This window comes from Salmo salar, chromosome 16, assembly GCF_965601325.2.
Source record: "Salmo salar chromosome 16, fSalSal1, whole genome shotgun sequence".
Classification (NCBI taxonomy): domain Eukaryota; kingdom Metazoa; phylum Chordata; class Actinopteri; order Salmoniformes; family Salmonidae; genus Salmo; species Salmo salar.
Genome location: NC_138306.1, coordinates 79,254,011 through 79,276,379, shown reverse-complemented (window position 1 = coordinate 79,276,379; position 22,369 = coordinate 79,254,011). Strand labels below are relative to the sequence as shown.

Sequence of the window (22,369 nt, the reverse complement as noted above, 5' to 3'; positions counted from 1 at the left end):
CTGAGTGAAAGTCTTCATTGTGAACAATAATTGTTAACTTGCATGTTTAGATGAAAACACAATGCCGTGTTGGACAAAAGAACCATGTATCTTGTCATCTTGGCCACCTCAGCAGGTGGTCAAGGTCAAAGGTTATTGGGTTGCTGTAGAAGACGTTTAACCCCAGATATCTCTGAAAGGGGGTGGTCGTCTGCTGCTGTTATTTTCCCGAGGTCAGGACGTCGGGGGTGCGACCACGTGGGGAGAACAGCCGGGAACCTACTAACCATGTCAACAAAGACGGGAAACACCGAGCATATGGGATCTCTGATGGCAAGAGGATTTGGGGACTGAGGAGCTCTGCTGTTGGCTCTGGCCTTCATTCATTTGGCCGGCTTCCTAAATTGCACCCTATTCCCTAGGCCGTGCACTACTCTTGACCAGAGCCCTATGTGCCCTGGTCAATAGTAGTGCACTATCAAGGGAATAGGGTGCCATTTGGAACACACAGCTGGAGGGCGTCTGCTGAAATGCGTTGGCTGAAGGAGAGGTTCATCCCCAGGTAATTAGCAGGGTCCCTGCTGGGGCCAAGCAGGAGTACAGGTCATTGCCTGTATAAGAATGCTACTCATTTCATTAGATGGTGGGTCAGTGGGGTCGTTTGCTGAAAGGAAGTGTTCATTAAGAGGATTTTGTACAGTAAATTGTAGCCTATGTTGAAAAGAATAGAAGCACAATTTAATTGTGTTTAGTTTTCAAATGACTTGTGGCGCCTTGCCGGCATCAATGACGTTCATTTGATTGATAAGTATATATTTGACTTGAGCTGCTGTTATTTAGTATTAACGACAGCATTGTTATGATGAGTATGCCTCACACTCTCAACTGTATCCTTGCTTACTGTGAGTCACCATAGTTACAGACTGAATGGAATGGAGGTTGTGTCTGGGGCCGGTAGGATTGGGCACATTTCCGTTAATCACTGTTGACGTGTAGTAGTCCAGTTCTCTGGGCTTGGCCTTGTCTGTCTGCCTGTTTGCGTCCCAAATGGCACCCTATTCCCTATATAGTACACTACTTTTGACCAGAGCACTATATAGGGAATAGGGTACCATTTGGGATGCATGCTCTGTCTTGTAGGCTAGGCCATGATGAGGTAGCTGTGCTCCACTAGGGGCCACAGGAAAGCTAATCTGAGCCGGACTGCTGGATTAGACAGATTTAGCTAGTTCTTTGGACACGATGCCCCCTCCTCCCGTTCTTCTGTAGTCTCTTCATAGAAAACCAGCTTCTAATCCCAGCATTTCTGCAGGGGTCCAGACTCGTTGACCTTCGGCAACTTTATCATTCGCCTGACTACATTATAGTATTTGTCAAAGGCTGCTGGTAATTCAGTATTCACACGGTGAGAGACACCTTTTGATTAGGTCCACCCTGTCCATTCATTATAATCTACAAGGCAGAACTGATCCTAGATCAGCACTCCAATAATATGTGCCATGGTGTGTTGTAATCCTGTATGTTTATGTTTGACTTTGTCCTTACATGTCCTTATTGGTTCCATTAACTCATTGACCGGTGTGAATATCTCATTGTGAGGTTAGTATTACAGGTCTAATCAGAGGGTGTTGTTTTTCTTTGCCTTGCAGGACAGTGGTATCATCTTGATATCTGGACAGGAGCCCAGACCTAACGAAGACACTGGCCCATCTGCTGATCACATTATCCAATAAACCATGTTACCATTGTTGATTCACCGTTGCCGTAACGTCACCGTCATCAGCTGAGTGAATGTCCAACTGTAGTCTGGCAAGAGACTAATGGCAAGACAACGAAAAGCAACAGATTATTTCATTCTAGCATATATTCTGTGTATACTGTTTAAGTATAATTAGTTTGTTGGCTACCTACCTCTGTTTTTAAATGTATTTCCTATTCCCTGATCTGTTGATAATATGTCACCTGACTATAATGTGAAACAACAAAGTTAGCCATGTGACACAGAGAGATCTCAACTGTATACAGGTACTTGGAGAAAGCTAAGTCAATTCAAAAACAGCGATTCATTTCAATATCTGAAATGTATTGAGTTGAGATTGAATTGACCCCAAGCCCTATTATAGACAGCCTGAAGTTTTATTGAATCAGTGAAAATGACTGAAGCTGGCAACATAAGCACTCCAGGGAGAGTTTTGGGGTGAGAGTGAGTAGATGAAGGTGAGGTCATAAAGGCAGCCCTCTGAGCCTTTGTCCTTTTAAGACTCCACCTACCCTTCTAGTGGTAACTTCCAAACAAGCCTCAGTCTGTCAATCAGGCCTCACCAGAGAGAGAGACCACCTGGCTGCTTTGTTATTCCTTAGTCTCAGCCACCTCACCTCAGAAACCACCTACTCTGCTCTCTGAGAAGGCATGCAAGGCAGTTATCCACTAATGACCGGACGTGTGACAGGTCTCGACCCGATCCCAAGCCCAGCGACATGCACATCCTTATTGACCTGTTCACCGGATGTGCTACCTGTCCCAGACCTGCTGTTTTCAACTCTCTAGAGACAGCAGGAGCAGTAGAGATACTCTGAATGATCGGCTATGAAAAGCCAACTGACATTTACTCCTGAGGTGCTGACCTGTTGCACCCTTGACAACCACTGTGATTATTATTATTTGACCCTGCTGGTCATCTATGAACATTGAACATCTTGGCCATGTTGTGTTATAATCTCCACCCGGCACAGCCAGAAGAGGACTGGCCACCCCTCATAGCCTGGTTCCTCTCTAGGTTTCTTCCTAGGTTCTGGCCTTTCTAGGGAGTTTTTCCTAGCCACCGTGCTTCTACACCTGCATTGCTTGCTGTTTGGGGTTTTAGGCTGGGTTTCTGTACAGCACTTTGTGACATCAGCTGATGTAAGAAGGGCTTTATAAATACATTTGATTGATACTGGAATGAATCCAATGCTCTATTCCAAACACTTGCCCTTATTTGAAGTCCTATTTACAGATGTCAATTGTCTGCCACAACAATGTTACACGTTGTGAATACATTAGACAGACGGACAATTCCGTTTGCTGTTCTGATTTCCTCGGTCCTGAAGGGAATAAGCACCTTTCCTGTCAGAAAGGATGAGTAGCATCTAGTCACCTTGGTCTTCCCCCCTGAGCTGCACTGTCCTGCTACAGGTCAGACGAGCTTATTGGCAGCAATGTTCATTACTCACCACCAAATCAGCCTCCCGGGAAGATTGTATGTCTGTGTTGTGGTACAGCAGGTTCAACAAACACTGACCTCTACTGACTCACCTACACATACAGATGTCATATCTTAATTTGAGCCAGTTTGCCACAGCAGGAAAATAATCCTGGAGAAACAGGACATTTTAATTATGTGGATTATAATGAATGGACATTTCTTCTAGGGTTTGATACATTTTAAAGTGGAAATTACGAACTTTAGAAGCCTTTTTAAAACTTGAAAACACTACAAGTTTGCATTCCCTGCTGTGCGGGAAAATTCTCAGCAACAAAAGAGTGATCAAATTAAGACCTACATCTTTACTCACCTGAATTTATACTGACCTACCTATACTTACTGCTGTGTGTATTGGCATTGGGCAGAGAGGTTTCAAGATTGCCCTGAAAGACAGAGACAAAGGACACATTCACAGACTCTCTCTAGCTTAAATGAAGGCCACAATCAATTTGTGGTGATTTTGAATGCATTTCACATTTAGTTGATAATGTCACCGTGAGAATCACATTTCACATTGTGAATCTCTACAATACTGTAAATATAAAAGGAATGAGTAAGTAATGAATTAATGTTTTAATCATTTAATAAACAGACCAAGCCAATCATATCACTTACATTAGCAACTTATAGGATATAAAGTGTGTCCAAGTAAGATAAGTTGTTATTGCATGTTTTGCAACTGTGAAAATATGCAATTATGTAAAAAATAAAATGACCATCACTATCCCTATTCCACACATTGGCCTACACAGATTATTCACAAGTTAAACAACCATGCACTGTTAGACTAAAGTCTTGCAGAGGCACCACTAAAGCTTATCAAATAGGATTAGGAAGGAGAAAAAAATCTCTCGCCAAAGTCCCATCTGCTTACCTGAGTAAGGCTGGGGAGCTGTCTTCAGCACTGTAACCACATCCCGTTACACTGGGGGGATAGCCTAGCCCCACGAGGAATAACCAGAGGAATAGCCCTATTTTTACACAATGCTATCAAGTGGATGGACAGCACACAAAACCCTCTTGTTGATGACCTGAGAAGGATTGAGAAGATTTAATCTAGACTGGGGCTGCATCTTGGATCTTGGCTCTTTCAGAAATGCCGGGGCTAATGAGGAACTGTGTTTTTTGGGTTGTGTCTGCCATCCTTCTGACAGGATACTTTGACACAGGTAGGTACAGTAGAGGATTTAATGATGACTGTTTGACTTCTGATCACATATATAACTGTCTCATGTACTTTTACAGATGCGTCGCATGGGGATGCTATGGATAGTGGTTTGGTAGTGAAACACTTGAAATCTCAAGACCCCTCTGGGATTTCAAGCCAACTGGAGTCAGATGGAGGTCTGGAGGCTTTGACCCACAAGACATACAAAGGAAAGGGTGCTATTTCTAGAAGAAAGCGGAATATTCTTTTTCCCAGTGGAGTGAAGCTTTGTTCTCAAGAGACTGTAGACCAAGCGATAGAAAACCATCTGAAGTACTTTCACCAGCGAGGTAAGCTTTTTCTGTATCTCATGGGCGCTGGGGATTCATTATGACCTGGATTCTATTCACCTACAATCTTTGTTGTTCAGCCAGATGAATTGAATTCCTGTGATGCGTACACTCTTATGCAAAAAGATCTTCGGGTGTCCCCATAGAATAACCCTTTTGTTTCCAGGTAAAACCCTTTTGGGTTCCAGGTAGAACCCTTTTGGCTTCCATGTAGAAACCTCTGTGGAAAGGATTTTACATGGAACCCAGAAGGGTTCTACCTGGAACCAAGAAGGGTTCCTCAAAAGGTTCTCCTATGGGGACAGCCGAAGAACCCTTTAAGGTTCTAGATAGAACCTTTTTTTTCTAAGAGTATGTAACAGTAGGCTACGCTCACTCCTTTTATCATATGGCCGGCTATGACTTATTACAGATTTATAAGCATTTAATGTAATAACACAACCATTATATACCATCAAAGTGAGTACAACTTCCTGTGATGATCTCATATTTAATTGGGAATGGACAAGTGGGGAAGATAAATAGATGTTTGTCATGTAAATGTGTGCTCTTGAATCACCTCCAACATGAACCATGCAGTAACCAGTACTTTTCCAGCCTCTTTATTAAAGCCCTATGGTCATCCACGTGCATGACTTCAGCCGTTGAAATACAGCCCTGTGTTATCAGTCGTTTGTTTGAAACAATGGTTCAGAACCTTGTTGCAACTCAAGGGAAATTACTAGAAGTCAATCAACAACAGTAACTAATCTATCATGATTCAAGGGCTATAGTTATAGTAGTCAGTCATGGAGGCTGAGAAACGTTTAAGGTCAAACGTCCAACCTCATTTTGGTATAGACTGATTGATACAGGTAAGGGACAGATTTCAGATGAGGCCAGGCAGAGAGCCTGGCACCAGACAGCCTTGCACCAGGATGCCCTTCTGTCAGTTCAACCCGAACACGTGGTGCTCCACCTGGGGAAGCTTAGAGAGAAAGCCCCAGTCCTCGGTCTGAACCCTGCCTCGCTACCGAAATAGTAGTCCTCTAGACATTGATCAGATGAGCCATGCTGCCAGGAAAATATGAGAGCCCTCAGGCCTGCTCCTCTACCAAGGGATTTCTGGTTGTCCTCAGCCTCCAAACCTGAAATGTAGCCTACAGATGTGGCCGCAGATTGAGAGAAAAAAAAAGGGGGTAAACGTTTTTTGCCAGCTTTTTTTGTTCCAAAGCAGAGGTACTGGTACATTGTGAAAATTACGTGCAATACCACATGTCTTGAACTGAGAAGTAATTTCAATGTCAGCAGTGGTGGTGAAATGGTGATGCTGTCTGGAACGTGGGAGTGTATGTGTGTATGGATCAAAAAATGACCTCACATTTCCCTGATTGCCTTCATTTTTCATAGCTGTCCATTGGAGAGATTTTTCCTGTCAGGATCGCTGGCTAAATGTCAGCTAAATGACAATGTTTGTTTTGGTTTCCATGTCCTTGTACTACACGGTATTATTTAAATCTAGATTGAATATTCATATACGTAAAGCGGGTCTTCTTCTACATCCATCTGTGTCGCAGAGTGCGACCTCTGTGTCACATGTCTCTGTGTCAATCAGGGTTGGGATCAATTCCATTTCAATTCTGTCCAATCAGGAAGTACACCAAAAAAGTCTGGGTGTGAACGCTAGTCTCTGACCCAGTCCTGTGTCTGTGTGCTGCCAGTGTGTCAGGAGACGGTGTGGGAGGCGTTCAAGATCTTCTGGGACCGTCTACCTGAGAGAGACGAGTACCAGGCCTGGGTTAACTTATGTCAGGATGGAGCCGTCAGCGTGATGGAGATCGGCAGCAACTTCAGCCGATCAGAGGAGCACGTCTCTCTTGTTAGGGCTGTGAGTGAGAATTTTGCACAATTTGATATGTAAAACATTACGGATATTGATGTGTGTGCGTGTGTGTGTACAAGTGTGTGTAGTTCATTGGTATGTGATTGAGAAGCTTTATTTATCAATGGATTCTGTTTTTATTTCAGAGAGTGGTGATGACTGCTGCTCCGAATAGGTGAGCTCCAAACTATGCAATGTCTCTGTGAGATACTAGCACTTGCATTCTGTCACAATGCAAAATAAGTACATGCCTGGGTCACGTTCAGCAGGGTGCAACGTTACAGAACGTTCAGATCACTTAGAGCAGACGTACAGAATGTTGCATCCCGCTGATCGTCACTCAACCTCAACCCCTCATCAACCACATTGTATTTACACCACTTCCATGTTCTCCTCATCCCCATCCCATCCACGTCAGCGAGCCCACAAGCTCAGGGTCCAAAGTGTGCAGGTAGGCCTGTACACAACACTAAAGCCTGCTGTCTTGGTGCCCACACAGCTCTATAGAAACACTGCTTTGTTGTATGCTATCCATAACAGTGATGTAGTCCCGTGTAGCTCAGTTGGTAGAGCATGGCGCTTGCAACACCAGGGTTGTGGGTTCGATTCCCACGGGGACTAGTATGAAAATGTATATAAGTCGCTCTGGATAAGAGTCTGCTAAATGATGAAAATGTAAATGTGACGTGACGGCAGCCTCTGTGCACCACACAGCTCTGCAGCCTGCTCAACCTTTCCCCCCTCGCTTCAACCAGCTTCATACAACTGCTACATTGTTGTATGATCATAGCCACTGCTGTAGACAGCTTGCTGTGCCTGTAAGCTACATGCATGTAGACAGTAACAGCAAAGTATTATAGCAGGTCTGCTTTTGTAATACCTGGTAGTTCCATACAGAGGTACAGTGTAACAACATGTAATACCTGGTAGTTCCATACAGAGGTACAGTGTAATACCTGGTAGTTCCGTACAGGGGTACAGTGTAACACCTGGTAGTTCCATACAGAGGTACAGTGTAATACCTGGTAGTTCCATACAGGGGTACAGTGTAACACCTGGTAGTTCCATACAGAGGTACAGTGTAATACCTGGTAGTTACATAGAGGGGTACAGTGTAATACCTGGTAGTTCCATACAGGGGTACAGTGTAACACCTGGTAGTTCCATACAGGGGTACAGTGTAATACCTGGTAGTTCCATACAGGGGTACAGTGTAATACCTGGTAGTTCCATACAGGGGTACAGTGTAATACCTGGTAGTTACATACAGGGGTACAGTGTAATACCTGGTAGTTACATACAGGGGTACAGTGTAATACCTGGTAGTTACATACAGGGGTACAGTGTAATACCTGGTAGTTACATACAGGGTTACAGTGTAACAACATGTAATACCTGGTAGTTCCATACAGGGGTACAGTGTAACAACATGTAATACCATGTTTTGATTTGCAAAATGTTAAAGATTTGCAAATGACATCACAATAGCATGAAAGCCATTTGAACAGGTATTACTAGTTTTAAGTACTATGTAATTATTGTAATGACGCTGTACATTCCTGCGTAACTGCCATTTTATTACACAGGTATGAGGGGTGCTTATTGTAAAGTGGGAGCTTTACAACCTACAATCTTTTGTATCACATGTGGAAGTTACTGATTGATTGTCTCTCTTTTACACAGTCCAACATGTTGAAGTTACTGATTGATTGTCTCTCTTTCACACAGTCCAACATGTTGAAGTTACTGATTGATTGTCTCTCTTTCACACAGTCCAACCGCGGCAACTCCACCAGAATTGGCCACCACCCAAAAAGGTTTACCTCTTAACCTCAATTCAGTGTCTGGGCAAAATTCATCTGTCTTTTATGCCATCTGTTGATCAGTGATAGTATAGCTAGACTATTAGCCCCTGTCTGTAGTGTAGTACTGTCTTGAGGTTATTGTGGGTGCTGCATAGGACTACTGTAGCCTGATCAAGACACACGTTGCTCCCAGAATAGGCCTTTAATCCTTCTTAATGACACACCACGTTGTCAATGGACAGTGGATAGAGGGACCGTTAGACTTTCCTAAGAGATTGTCTGAACCGCTTGTCTGAACACACTACTTTTCAATTTCAGTGCCAGACATATTCAGTAGCAATTCATTGATGTCATGTAGAATGTTTTTATTATAAATGTATTCTGTGTCACGTATAATACACCCTCTTTTTATTTATACTTATATATTCTTTGTTTCTGGGTCCCTTCTTGTTTTCTTCTGTAGATAATGAAGTCATTGTCGTACAGCCAGACACCTTCCCAACCTTGCGAGGAGATGTTGACGTCATTCCTGTCACTACTGCAGAGCCAGCTGAGGAGGTCACAGAGATGGTCCCGCCAGGAACTACTGACTATGTGACTGAAGATGCTGACATCGACGTCACCTCAGAGACCGACGAGACAATACAGGAGATAGGAGAGGACGCCACTACCGAAGCTGCCTTTGACGTCAACTCCGAAACAGCAGTTGAAGTCATTGCTGAGACTGGTGATGAGGCTGTCCAGGAGGTTAATATGGCTGCTGTTGAGGAAACGTCCGATGCTACCTCAGATGACACTGTGGAGATCACACCTGAACCTATTGTCACTGTCATCCACGAGCCCATTGATGAGGTAATTGAGAAAATGGTTGAGGAAGTAATCTCAGATACCACACACAATACTGTGGAGGAGGCAGAAGAGGCCGCTGCAGAGGTCCCACCAAAAGCTGACATTCAGATCCCTATAGAGGTCCCATCAGAGGCTGCCATTGAGATCCCTGCAGAGGTCCCTTCAGAAGCTGCCATCGAGATGCCTGTTGGGTCCACAGACAAGGATATCCCAGAACCTGAAATAAAATTTATTCCAGAAACTTCTTTGGAGGACATTTCTGAAACCACTTCTGAAGCGCCTTCGGAGGCTGCCACAGAAATCACTTCAGATACCATAGACAAGGAGATCACAGAGGGTGCTACAGAAATCACTTCAGATACCATAGACAAGGAGATCACAGAGGGTACTACAGAAATCACTTCAGATACCGACAAGGAGATCACAGAGGGCGCTACAGAAATCACATCAGATACCATAGGCAAGGAGATCACAGAGGGTGCTACAGAAATCACTTCAGATACCATAGACAAAGAGATCACAGAGGGTGCTACAGAAATCACATCAGATACCATAGACAAGGAGATCACAGAGGGTGCTACAGAAATCACTTCAGATACCATAGACAAAGAGATCACAGAGGGTGCTACAGAAATCACATCAGATACCATAGACAAGGGGATCACAGAGGGTGCTACAGAAATCACATCAGATACCATAGATGAGGAGATTAAAGAGGCTGCCATAGAGGTCACTTCAGATACCACAGATGAGGAGATTAAAGAGGCTGCCATAGAGGTCACTTCAGATACCACAGATGAGGAGATCACAGAGGCTGTGGTAGAAGAAAACGTCACTTTGGAGACCACTTCAGACATTGCTACCAAGGCAACGTCAGAAGATACTACAGATGAGGATATTCCAGAGGATGCAGCAGAATTAACTCCAGATATTTCTCCAGAGGACACTTCTGAGACTACAGATGAGGAAGCTGCAGCAGAGTTGATTCCAGAAGTTTCTCCAGAGGACACTTCAGAGCCTGAAGCTGCCATGGAGATCCCTTCAGAGGGTTCAGATGGAGATGTTCAGGAGCTCCCTATGGAGGTCACCTCAGAGGATTCAGATGGAGACGTTCAGGAGCTCCCTGTGGAGGTCACCTCAGAGGATTCAGATGGAGGCGTTCAGGAGCTCCCTGTAGAGATCACCTCAGAGGATTCAGATGGAGGCGTTCAGGAGCTCCCTGTGGAGTTCACCTCAGAGGATTCAGATGGAGGTGTTCAGGAGCTCCCTGTGGAGTTCACCTCAGAGGATTCAGATGGAGGTGTTCAGGAGCTCCCTGTGGAGTTTACCTCAGAGGATTCAGATGGAGGTGTTCAGAAGCTCCCTGTGGAGTTCACCTCAGAGGATTCAGATGGAGGCGTTCAGGAGCTCCCTGTAGAGATCACCTCAGAGGATTCAGATGGAGGTGTTCAGGAGCTCCCTGTGGAGTTCACCTCAGAGGATTCAGATGGAGGCGTTCAGAAGCTCCCTGTGGAGTTCACCTCAGAGGATTCAGATGGAGGCATTCAGGAGCTCCCTGTGGAGGTCACCTCAGAGGCTACAGTGAATGTTGCCCCAGAAGACACTGAAGAGGAGACCCCTGAGATTTTAGAGGACGTTATCTCAGACGCCACAACGCATTTGATACTTGAAGCTACGGAGGAGATCACTCCAGAGACTGTACTAGAGGATACATTGGCCACTACTACTAATGAAGTGGTAATAGAGATTGGTCCTGAGGAAGAAGTCACTCCAGAAACTTCAGTAAAGGCCATTCCAGAGGATGTATCAGAGATCACCTCAGAAGCAACAATAAAGGCTGAAGTCACTCCTGAGGCTGAAGTAGAGATGAAGGAAGTTATGGTGGAGGTCACCTCAGAAGCCACTTTGGAGGTCACTCCTGAGGTTGAAGTAGAGGTAACTCCAGAATATGTAGTGGAGGAACCTCCAGAGGCTGAGGAGATTACAGAAGAAACTGCAGTAGAGGACAATCCCGAGGTGGAGATAGAGGTAACTCCGGAGTCTACTGAAGAAGTTCCTGAGGAAGCAGAAGAGGTCCCTTTGGAGACTGCAGTGGAAGACACTTCAGAGGCTGTAGAAGAAATCACCCCAGAGACTGTAGAGATAACTCTGGAAGCTGCTGAAGAAGACACAATAGAAACTGTAGAAAAGATCGTTTCAGTGACTCCAGAAGAGATAACACAAAAAACTTCAGAGGAGGAAATTCCAGAAACTTCAGAGGAGGAAATTCCAGAAACTTCAGAGGAGGAAATTCCAGAAACTTCAGAGAGGGAAATTCCAGAAACTTCAGAAGAGGTCCCATCTGAGGCAGTAGACGAGATCATTCCAGAAGCTCCAGAAGAGGCTTCCAAAAAGATAATTCCAGAAACTACAGAAGAGGCTTCCGAAGAGATCATTCTAGAGCCTTCAGAAGTTGCAGCGGAGATAACCACAGAGGCTGCAGGTGAGTCCACTCCAGAGGCGACACCGGAGGCTGCCGTGGAGATTACTCATGAGGTCACCACTGAAACTGGAATTTTTGTGGGCATAGAGGAGAACAATAATGGCGATCGTTATAGGGATGCAGAGGAGAACAATAACGGTGATCGTTATAGGGTCACAGAAGAACCAGAAGAAACAAATGATGACTTCCTAGGGATTCAAGATATCATAACAGAGGTGGAAAACGCGGTAAGCAATGAGGTTATTATTATTGCAATCAATGAAATACAGAATCAATAATCAAATTGTTACATCATAAAGGATAGAAGCCTTCTTAAACACACAATAAGAGAGGTGCATCAGCTATAGATTAAAGACACTGAAATGAATGAGAGTGAAGTGATATTGTAATGATGTGAGCTGTTTGTGAACTGTTTTTGTGTCCTGTGTTTAGCTGGGCAATGAGATCGAGGACATCATGACGAGGCCGTCCACACCCATGAAGGAGCATGTGGTGGAACTCAGCATCCAGCTGAAGGGAGAGAACTACAACGACGCCCTGAGAGACCCCTCTAGCTTCTACTACCAACGCGTGGCCAAACATTTCACCCATAAGGTACAGTAGAGTTGGTATTCTACTGTCCCCGTGCAGGCTCTTGATAAAAGCAATTGTTTGGTCCCGTCCTTTTTGACACCCGCTTTTGTTTTTGTTTCCTTACTTTTGACATACAGGATGTACACTGAGTGTACAAAACATTAGGAACACTTTCCTAATATTGAGTTGCACCTCCGTTTGCCCTCAGAACAGCCTCAATTCGTCAGGGCATGGACTCTACAAGGTGTCGAAAACGTTCCACAGGGATGCTGGCCCATGTTGGCTCCAATACTTTCCAGTTGTGTCAAGTTGGCTGGATGTCCTTTGGGTGGTGGACCATTCTAGATACACACAGGAAATTGTTACGTTGCAGTTCTTGAAACACTCAAACCGGTGCGCCTGGCACCTGCTATCATACCCCGTTCAAAGGCACTAAAATAATTTGTCTTGCCCATTCACCTTCTGAATGGCACACATACCCACTCCATGTCTCAATTGTCTCCAGGCTTAAAAATCCTTTAACCTGTCTTCTCCCCTTCATCTATGCTGACTGAAGTGGATTTAACAGGTGACATCAATAAGAGATCCATCTGTCATGGAAAGCAGGTGTTCCTAATGTTTTGTTTGTACAGTGTATTTTACATGATTAACTTTTGCGTGTACAGAGTACAAACAGAAAGTTCGGAAGAGGTTGAAAGATATATATGTATTCTACTGTATCTATTTTCTGTAATCAGCTTTCGAATGTTGTACTGGTTGTCCGGGCTTGCCAGCTATATACTGTATTCACTACAGAGCGAACAGGAAGAAAGCTGCCTGGAAAAATCAGAGGTACACCAGTCAGTGTGACAGCTCTGGAAACATGTCCTCTGCTGGGAATGTCAGGGATTTCTTCGTCGGAGGACGATATAACAAAATCATCGTCGGAAAAAGATGACCAATACGCAGCAGAGTCGATATAGTTCATTTTGAACATTTAATAAACTCAAGATGGATATACAAAATAACAAAAACAAACTCACGATAAACTGACAGTCCTGTTAGGCTTGACGCTATACACGGAACAATCACCCACAAATAACAAACACAAACACACCCTAATATATGGTACTCTCAATCAAAGGCAGATAGAGAACACCTGCCTTCAACTGAGAGTCCCAACCCCAATTAACCCAACATAGAACCAGACATACTAGACTAAACATAGAATACATGGAAACCAAACAGTGCCCAAAAACCCCGGAATACTAAATCAAATGCCCCTTCAACAAACACACCACACCGAACCACATAAAATGAATACCCTCTGCCACGTCCTGACCAAACTACAATACTAATTAACCTTTATACTGGCCAGGACGTGACAGTACCCCCCCCCCCCTTAAAGGTGCTAACCCCGGAAGCACCTTAAAACAAAAAAACAAAAAAAAACAACCCCAAACAACAAAACCAAAATTCCCCCCTACTAAAGGGAGGGAAGGGAGGGTGGCTGCCGTCAACGACAGCACTGTGCTACACCCCCCCTCCCCAACCCACCTATATCTGGCGGTGGCTCTGGTTCCGGCCGTTCCAGGCTGTCGGGCCACTCTGGCATCGCCGGGGGGCAGTCGGGGCAGTCTGGCAACTCGGGACAGTCTGGGCAGTCTGGCAACTCGGGACAGTCTGGGCAGTCTGGCAACTCGGGACAGTCTGGGCAGTCTGGCAACTCGGGACAGTCTGGGCAGTCTGGCAACTCGGGACAGTCTGGGCAGTCTGGCAACTCGGGACAGTCTGGGCAGTCTGGCAACTCGGGACAGTCTGGGCAGTCTGGCAACTCGGGACAGTCTGGGCAGTCTGGCAACTCGGGGCAGTTCAGGGCAGTCTGGCCATTCCGGCAGTTCAGGGCAGTCTGGCCACTCCGGCAGTTCAGGGCAGTCTGGCCACTCCGGCAGTTCAGGGCAGTCTGGCCACTCCGGCAGTTCAGGGCAGTCTGGGCCACTCCGGCAGTTCAGCGCAGTCTGGCCACTCCGGCAGTTCAGCGCAGTCTGGCCACTCCGGCAGTTCAGCGCAGTCTGGCCACTCCGGCAGTTCAGCGCAGTCTGGCCACTCCGGCAGTTCAGCGCAGTCTGGCCACTCCGGCAGTTCAGCGCAGTCTGGCCACTCCGACGACTGTTGACTGGCGGGCAGCTCCGACGCCTGTTGACTGGCGGGCAGCTCTGATGACGACTGTTGACTGGCGGGCAGCTCTGATGACGACTGTTGACTGGCGGGCAGCTCTGATGACGACTGTTGACTGGCGGGCAGCTCTGATGACGACTGTTGACTGGCGGGCAGCTCTGATGACGACTGTTGACTGGCGGGCAGCTCTGATGACGACTGTTGACTGGCGGGCAGCTCTGGTGACTGTTGACTGGCGTGGCTGGGTTGACGCACTTGAAGGCTAGTGCGGGGAGCAGGAACAGGACGAGTCGGACTGGGTTGACGCACTTCCGGGTCCGCACGAGAGACAGGAGCTGGAAACCCAGGGCTATGGAGGCGCACAGTCGGTCTTGATCTTACCTCCTGCACAACCCGTCTTGGCTGGATGGAACTAGTAGCCCTGTACGAGCGGGGTGCTGGTACAGGGCAGACTGGGCTGTGCAGGGGCCTGATGGTAGCTGTGCGTAGAGCGGGAGTTGGGTAGCCTGGTCCTCGGAGGCGTACCGGCGACCAGATGCGCTGCGCAGGCATCCTCCTACCAGGCTGGATGCCCGCTCTAGCACGGCACCTGCGAGGGGCTGGAATAACGCGCACCGGACTGTGCGTGCGTATGGGTGAGATAGTGCGCTCCTCAGCGAAACATAGCACTCTCCACCCCATACGCTCCTCCATATAACCACGGGTAGCTGGCTTCCGGCTCTTCCTACGCCTAGCCAAACTACCCGTGTGCCCCCCCCAAAAAAATTATTGGGGGTGCCTCTCGTGCTTCAACGCCAGTCTTGATCCTCGTAAACGTTCCCGGTCCTTACCAGCCATACTCCATGGGCCTTCTCCGGCCATAACCTGCTCCCATGTCCATCTCTCCACATAGTCCGTATCCTGAGCGTGCTGCTCCTTTCTCCGCTGCTTGGTCTTGGTTTGGTGGGTGATTCTGTCAGGGATTTCTTCGTCGGAGGACGATATAACGAAATCATCGTCGTAAAAAGATGACCAATACGCAGCAGAGTCGATATAGTTCATTTTGAACATTTAATAAACTCAAGATGGATATACAAAATAACAAAAACAAACTCACGATAAACTGACAGTCCTGTTAGGCTTGACGCTATACACGGAACAATCACCCACAAATAACAAACACAAACACACCCTAATATATGGGACTCTCAATCAAAGGCAGATAGAGAACACCTGCCTTCAACTGAGAGTCCCAACCCCAATTAACCCAACATAGAACCAGACATACTAGACTAAACATAGAATACATGGAAACCAAACAGTGCCCAAAAACCCCGGAATACTAAATCAAATGCCCCTTCAACAAACACACCACCCCGAACCACATAAAACGAATACCCTCTGCCACGTCCTGACCAAACTACAATACTAATTAACCTTTATACTGGCCAGGACATGACAGGGAACCCACAGTGACGGACGGTGTATTCCCATCGATGGATGTTGCCACCTCACATTTTGGCCTTTTCTCCAGCAGAGCCAGAGTTTATGTCAGAGCAGAGGCCATTAGTTATAGACATGGGCTGTGTCCCAAATGGCCGCCTATTTCCCAATATAGTGCTGTGCTTTTGACCAGGACCTGATCAGAGCCCCTTGGGGCCGGGTCAAAAGTAGTGCACTAAATAGGGAATAGGGTGCCATTTGAGATGCAGAGAGGATGAATAAGTAAGAGGACAGAGCCTTACTGCTCCTGGCCAAGAGGGGAAAGAAGGGAGGTGGCACAGATCCTAGAGGATAGCTTTAGCACACAGACAGCACGACACAGACTTGGACAGGGGACTGACTTGATTTTTGTCTATACTGCAGTAATTGATCATACTATGTGGTCCTGGACTGAGAATGATATTACTAACTAGTGGCGTAAAGGATTCACAGTACTGCTGTAGACCCAGGCATGACTGGCGAACATTCATTCTCTTGAGAAAAACATTCATTCTCTTGAGAAAAACTCCAACTTGACGTGGTAATTAACTAAGTGTGTTTTCTTTTCATCATTCTCATCTAGATTGAAGATGCATTTGAAAGGTTACCAGGATTCAAGAAGGTCTTTGTAGTTGAATTCAGGTAAGCGTCATTAACAGCTATACATCCATTGATCTACTACCTATAAATCATACTATTTAATTGAACAGGCAATATGCTATTTCAATATCAAGTTCTAATATTTCTTTGTCTTTTCCAAATGTGTCCAGGCCTCAGAAGGACCTCCAAAGGTAAGCATATTTTCTTTCTTCTGACCCAAATAACGGTCTCACAAGGTTTACATCCAATTGGCTACAGATGTTCATGCGAATACTCTAAAATCTGCATAAAAACCACATGCTTGGTGAGGATAAAACGCTGTGCGTGATGATGTAGTGCACATGGAAATAACTTTTGCGGTTAAATTCCCATGTACTGAATAAAAAATCCAAGTTAAATGGGTTTCCCTCACACAATGATGTTTTTTTCACCACAAATAGTGAATTATATAGTGAATGTGCCCACTATGGTTTTGGCATGTGCGCTCTAGCCAACAGATAGCATATACAGCAGGCTACTTTAATGATGAGATTGTTATGATAATCATTTTTATTTGTCAAACGGCAGCCAGCCAAGCATCGATCATCATGTCTCCAGAATAAGACCCTCAATATTTATCAATATATGCACATAAAGGGGTTTCCGCCGCCATATCTCGCATAATTAATTCCCACCTTGTCTAGCGGATTTGTTTTGTCGCCAGATTTGCTGTTCCCATCAGGCCTGTCGTGACATTTTTAAATCCAACATGTACTTTACTCTCATAAAAAGGATGGCTGGAAACCTGGTTACTGTTAATGCATTCACATGTCAGGATTTATGGCTCCTTAATCCATGACAACGACCACTGACACGCACATTACAGTTGATGACGTCCTGGATAGTGCTGTAATAACAGGCTAGATACCTGTGTGAAAGTGCACTGGAGCATGATAAATCCATCTCATTGCGATGCTATCACTCCCAGTTCAACCATTATGACTGCACAGTTGAGCTAAACCAAATCCCACTGAGTCTATCTCACATGTATATCTACTAATGGGATATGCATGTGTATCTGTGTCTGGCTGAGCCAAAGAACCAAGCCTTTACTGTACTTACTGCATGGTTAGATGTTTTCTGCTTGCTTGCCACAGTCTTCAGGTCAGTTGTTACACACTATGTTTACCAGCATTACAAGCATACTTCCAATGCCTGTCAATCATTATAGCTCAGTGCATCGGCACCATTGCAGACACAAAATTTCAGGCGGTCTTTTCAAACAGCTCTTATACTTAAAGGGCATTATCATCATTTTCACAATTTCACAGTAAAATTCCAACCTCATTGTGTGGAAATATCTATAAAACACAGGAAAATCACATTTTTGACTGCACTGTGCCTAAACTAGGACCTCTTTAAGCTAGGACCTCTGTAATAATTAAGCTAGGACCTCTTTAAGCTAGGACCTCTGTAATAATTAAGCTAGGACCTCTTTAAGCTAGGACCTCTGTAATAATTAAGCTAGGACCTCTTTAAGCTAGGACCTCTGTAATAATTAAGCTAGGACCTCTTTAAGCTAGGACCGGTTTAACCAACCCTGGTGGGTAAACTCACACAATCACTAATTATGTTTTCACAGCACTTTCCCTAATTTGTATGTCTTGTTTTAAGTGTTTTTTCAGCTCTTATAATGTTTTATTACGTCCAACATGACATGTCTTACTATTTGGCATCTATTCATCAGACTGGGAATCACTTGTGATCCCTATGAGAGCATTATGACTGCATTATAATTCGTTATACCTGTGGGCTCAAAGTAAAGTGTAACAATCATTTCTACTTGAGACATTTGAGCAATGCAACCTTATCCAAGATGAGGGCACCCCTCTCTGTTCCACAATGTGTCTCTCGGTTCCTTATTGTATCTCTCTGTTCCTCAATGTGTCTCTCTGTTCCTTATTGTGTCTCTCTGTTCCTCAATGTGTCTCTCTGTTCCTCAATGTGTCTCTCTGTTCCTTATTGTGTCTCTCTGTTCCTCAATGTGTCTCTCTGTTCCTTATTGTGTCTCTCTGTTCCTCAATGTGTCTCTCTGTTCCTCAATGTGTCTCTCTGTTCCTTATTGTGTCTCTCTGTTCCTCAATGTGTCTCTCTGTTCCTTATTGTGTCTCTCTGTTCCTCAATGTGTCTCTCTGTTCCTTATTGTGTCTCTCTGTTCCTCAATGTGTCTCTGTTCCTCAATGTGTCTCTCTGTTCCTTATTGTGTCTCTCTGTTCCTCAATGTGTCTCTCTGTTCCTTATTGTGTCTCTCTGTTCCTCAATGTGTCTCTCTGTTCCTTATTGTGTTTCTCTGTTCCTCAATGTGTCTCTCTGTTCCTCAATGTGTCTCTCTGTTCCTTATTGTGTCTCTCTGTTCCTCAATGTGTTTCTCTCTGGTCCTCAATGTGTCTCTCTGTTCCTCACTGTGTCTCTCTGTTCCTCACTGTGTCTCTCTGTTCCTCAATGTGTCTCTCTGTTCCTCAATGTGTCTCTCTGTTCCTCAATGTGTCTCTCTGTTCCTCACTGTGTCGCTCTGTTCCTCACTGTGTCTCTCTGTTCCTCAATGTGTCTCTCTGTTCCTCAATGTGTCTCTCTCTGTTCCTCAATGTGTCTCTCTGTTCCTCAATGTGTCTCTCTCTGTTCCTCAATGTGTCTCTCTGTTCCTCAATGTGTCTCTCTGTTCCTCAATGTGTCTCTCTCTGTTCCTCAATGTGTCTCTCTGTTCCTTATTGTGTCTCTCTGTTCCTCAATGTGTCTCTCTGTTCCTCAATGTGTCTCTCTGTTCCTTATTGTGTCTCTCTGTTCCTCAAAGCGTTTCTCTCTGGTCCTCAATGTGTCTCTCTGTTCCTTATTGTGTCTCTCTGTTCCTTATTGTGTCTCTCTGTTCCTTATTGTGTCTCTCTGTTCCTTATTGTGTCTCTCTGTTCCTCAATGTGTCTCTCTGTTCCTCAATGTGTCTCTCTGTTCCTCAATGTGTCTCTCTGTTCCTCAATTTGTCTCTCTCTGGTCCTCAATGTGTCTCTCTGTTCCTCAATGTGTCTCTCTGTTCCTTATTGTGTCTCTCTGTTCCTCAATGTGTCTCTGTTCCTCAATGTGTCTCTCTGTTCCTCAATGTGTCTCTCTCTGTTCCTCAATGTGTCTCTCTCTGTTCCTCAATGTGTCTTTCTCTGTTCCTCAATGTGTCTCTCTCTGTTCCTCAACTTGTGTCTCTCTGTTCCTCAATGTGTCTCTGTTCCTTAATGTGTCTCTCTCTCTGTTCCTCAATGTGTGTCTCTCTCTCTGTTCCTCAATGTGTGTCTCTCTGTTCCTCAATGTGTCTCTCTCTCTGTTCCTCAATGTGTCTCTCTGTTTCTTAATGTGTCTCTCTCTCTGTTCCTCAATGTGTCTCTCTGTTCCCCAATATGTGTCTCTGTCTGTTCCTCAATGTGTTTCTCTGTTCCCCAATATGTGTCTCTCTGTTCCTCAATGTGTCTCTCTCTTTGTTCCTCAATGTGTTTCTCTCTGTTACTCAATGTGTCTCTCTCTCTGTTCCTCAATGTGTGTCTCACCCTGTTCCTCAATGTGTCTCTCTGTTCCTCAATGTGTGTCTCTCTCTCTATCAAATGAATGTTGTTCCTCTAGGGGTATGTTGTCTGTGGTAGTCCACTACGCAGTGACTCTGGAGGTGGACGGGGCAGGCATCAGTAACGAGACCATGGACTACATCAACCTCCAGTCCAACGTGGTGGAGAAGTCTTACCGTGACGCCGTTGAACGCCCCACCGTGGTCTACACCATAACAGACTTCCGAAACTACATCACTGAAGCCCTGCACAAGGAGAACTTCATGAGCAACACCACTCTGGATGTAGACCCTGACTCACTGCAGCTAGAGCGAGGTAGGTCTACAGACCGGCTGAACTGTACAACAGGGGGTCATGAACTTTGATCCTAGAGAGAGCTACATTATGAGAAGGCTTTTATTCCAGCACAGAACTAACACACCTAACCAGACTAGTAATAGTATTGAGGATTAGTTGATCTAGTACTAGCTATATATCTAGTTATATCTAGTTAAGTGTGTTAGTGCTGAAACAAAAGCTTGCTCAGAGAGGAGTGCTCCAGGAACAGGGGTGGCGACCACTGCTAAATAAGGGTTTAGTCCTGGGATTTGTGTGAAAAGGGTTCTCCAGTTGATTTGTGTATGACTGTTTTATTTTCCAGTTGATCACTTGTTTCTGGGAGGGAGACCCACCACCAAACCAGAAGAGTCCAATGACATGATGGTGAGTGAGTGTCAGTTCACTGCTCCACATTGTCCTGAGGAACATTGTGTATCGCATCCGTTTAACAATATAGTCAACTGAATATGTAGATGATGACATTGCTAGTTCAATGTGTGTTGGTGTGGAGGCTACACTAAAATGAATGCAATGAAAGTCATTTGTTGCTAAAGTTGCTTTGGAAAATGGAATTCATACCCAGCTGTCTCAGTTCAGTAAAAGTCTGTAAAAATAGTCAAGTCCATTTTCCACAAAACTAGTCTCAAGACGCAAGTCAGCATGCCATATTAAGCAAACAGTTGTGTTCAATCACTAAGAAATATAGAAAGAAATCTGGTTTGAGTGGAAATATGACATGAATTTATTACGCCGAATGATCCGCTTTTCTCATAGACGGCACTGTAATTACAAAGACACATTTGACTGGAAACAAACTTAATAATCTCAGAATTTACTCCCTCATTTTTTTCCTATTTTTTCTCATCCTTTTATTAAACTGATTTACAATCTTGTTTTGGCTGAATGGCGTTGTCCAATTTGTCTTGACTACCATATGTTCTCTCTCATTCTCTCAGGTAATGGCAAGCTTCCTAGGGTCTAACACAGGCACAAGGCAGTTACTGGTAGTTAAAGATAAGCACATATGAAGTCCATTCGTCATTAAATGGGTCCACTTTGACCAAACAGAACTTTATTGTTGTCCTTAGGGCATAACACAACATTTTGTTTATCCTGTGGTGAAAGACAATGACGCTTTGCTCATTTGTGTGAACACAACCCGGTTTGACGGTCTCACTGAGTAACATGGCTGTTTGCAGGAAGCCCACTTTCATTGTGGAAGATGAAGTGTGTGTGTGTGTGTGTGTGTGTGTGTGTGTGTGTGTTTCTCTGTCCCTTGAGCAGGAGATACTAATACAGAACATATGGTGAGGTTAAAAGGCCTGTGCTGTTGCATTCATTCATATAGGGCATCTGTTGCTAGCGATGTATATGTGAATTTCACTCAGATTTAGTTTATCGTGAGGTATTTTGTGTTTCTGAATATTTACTTTGTGAAGTACACATATCAAGGGCAACATCTGTATCTGTTACAACTCAACCTTGTGAGAGAGAAAAACACAACTAATCTGCAGCTGCAGCTAGGGAGGCACAGAGGGCTGGCTTTCGTGTCCAAATGTATCTTCTGCGTGCCAGTGCAATTTCTTTCCACTGAAGTTAGTCCGGATAGAAGAAGGATGAATTTCCACTGTAATTCATTGAAGATGTTGAGGATCATTTTTTTTCTCCACTTTGACTTCTATAAGGACTGTTGAATGTATGCGTGATCATGTCTGTCATCCTATGCATGTGCTTTTTGATCTGTGCATGGGAAATGTATGTATTTTTGAATTTATGTATGCATGGGTGGTGTAGGTCTATGTAGGTCTATGTAAGTCTATGTACTGTAGTTGCGTGTGTCCATCCTTGGGGCATGGCCAGCCCAGGTGTATCGTCTGGACAATTCCTGTATAGATAGAGGATTTAGGATTATCTTTCCTCTAGCCAGCCTAATCCAGGTATATTCTTGGCATTTTCTATGT

The 22,369-nt window shown here is 44.9% G+C and overlaps 1 protein-coding gene across 2 annotated transcripts in view; it reads left to right on the top strand.

The window, feature by feature from the left end:
* Positions 1-4,471: 4,471 nt before the first annotated feature.
* The window catches only part of LOC106574795 (uncharacterized), a 34,533-nt gene continuing 16,635 nt past the window's right edge, over positions 4,472-22,369 (top strand). For both annotated transcript variants that reach the window (XM_045697984.2, XM_082963011.1), the window contains exons 1-11: positions 4,472-4,721; positions 6,422-6,588; positions 6,729-6,757; positions 7,001-7,033; positions 8,356-8,399; positions 8,851-11,945; positions 12,151-12,312; positions 16,493-16,551; positions 16,680-16,700; positions 20,149-20,405; positions 20,731-20,792. In XM_045697984.2, the coding sequence (XP_045553940.2) occupies positions 4,490-4,721; positions 6,422-6,588; positions 6,729-6,757; positions 7,001-7,033; positions 8,356-8,399; positions 8,851-11,945; positions 12,151-12,312; positions 16,493-16,551; positions 16,680-16,700; positions 20,149-20,405; positions 20,731-20,792 (4,161 nt within the window). In that variant the 5' untranslated portion in view covers positions 4,472-4,489. The remainder of the gene's footprint in view (positions 4,722-6,421; positions 6,589-6,728; positions 6,758-7,000; positions 7,034-8,355; positions 8,400-8,850; positions 11,946-12,150; positions 12,313-16,492; positions 16,552-16,679; positions 16,701-20,148; positions 20,406-20,730; positions 20,793-22,369) is intronic.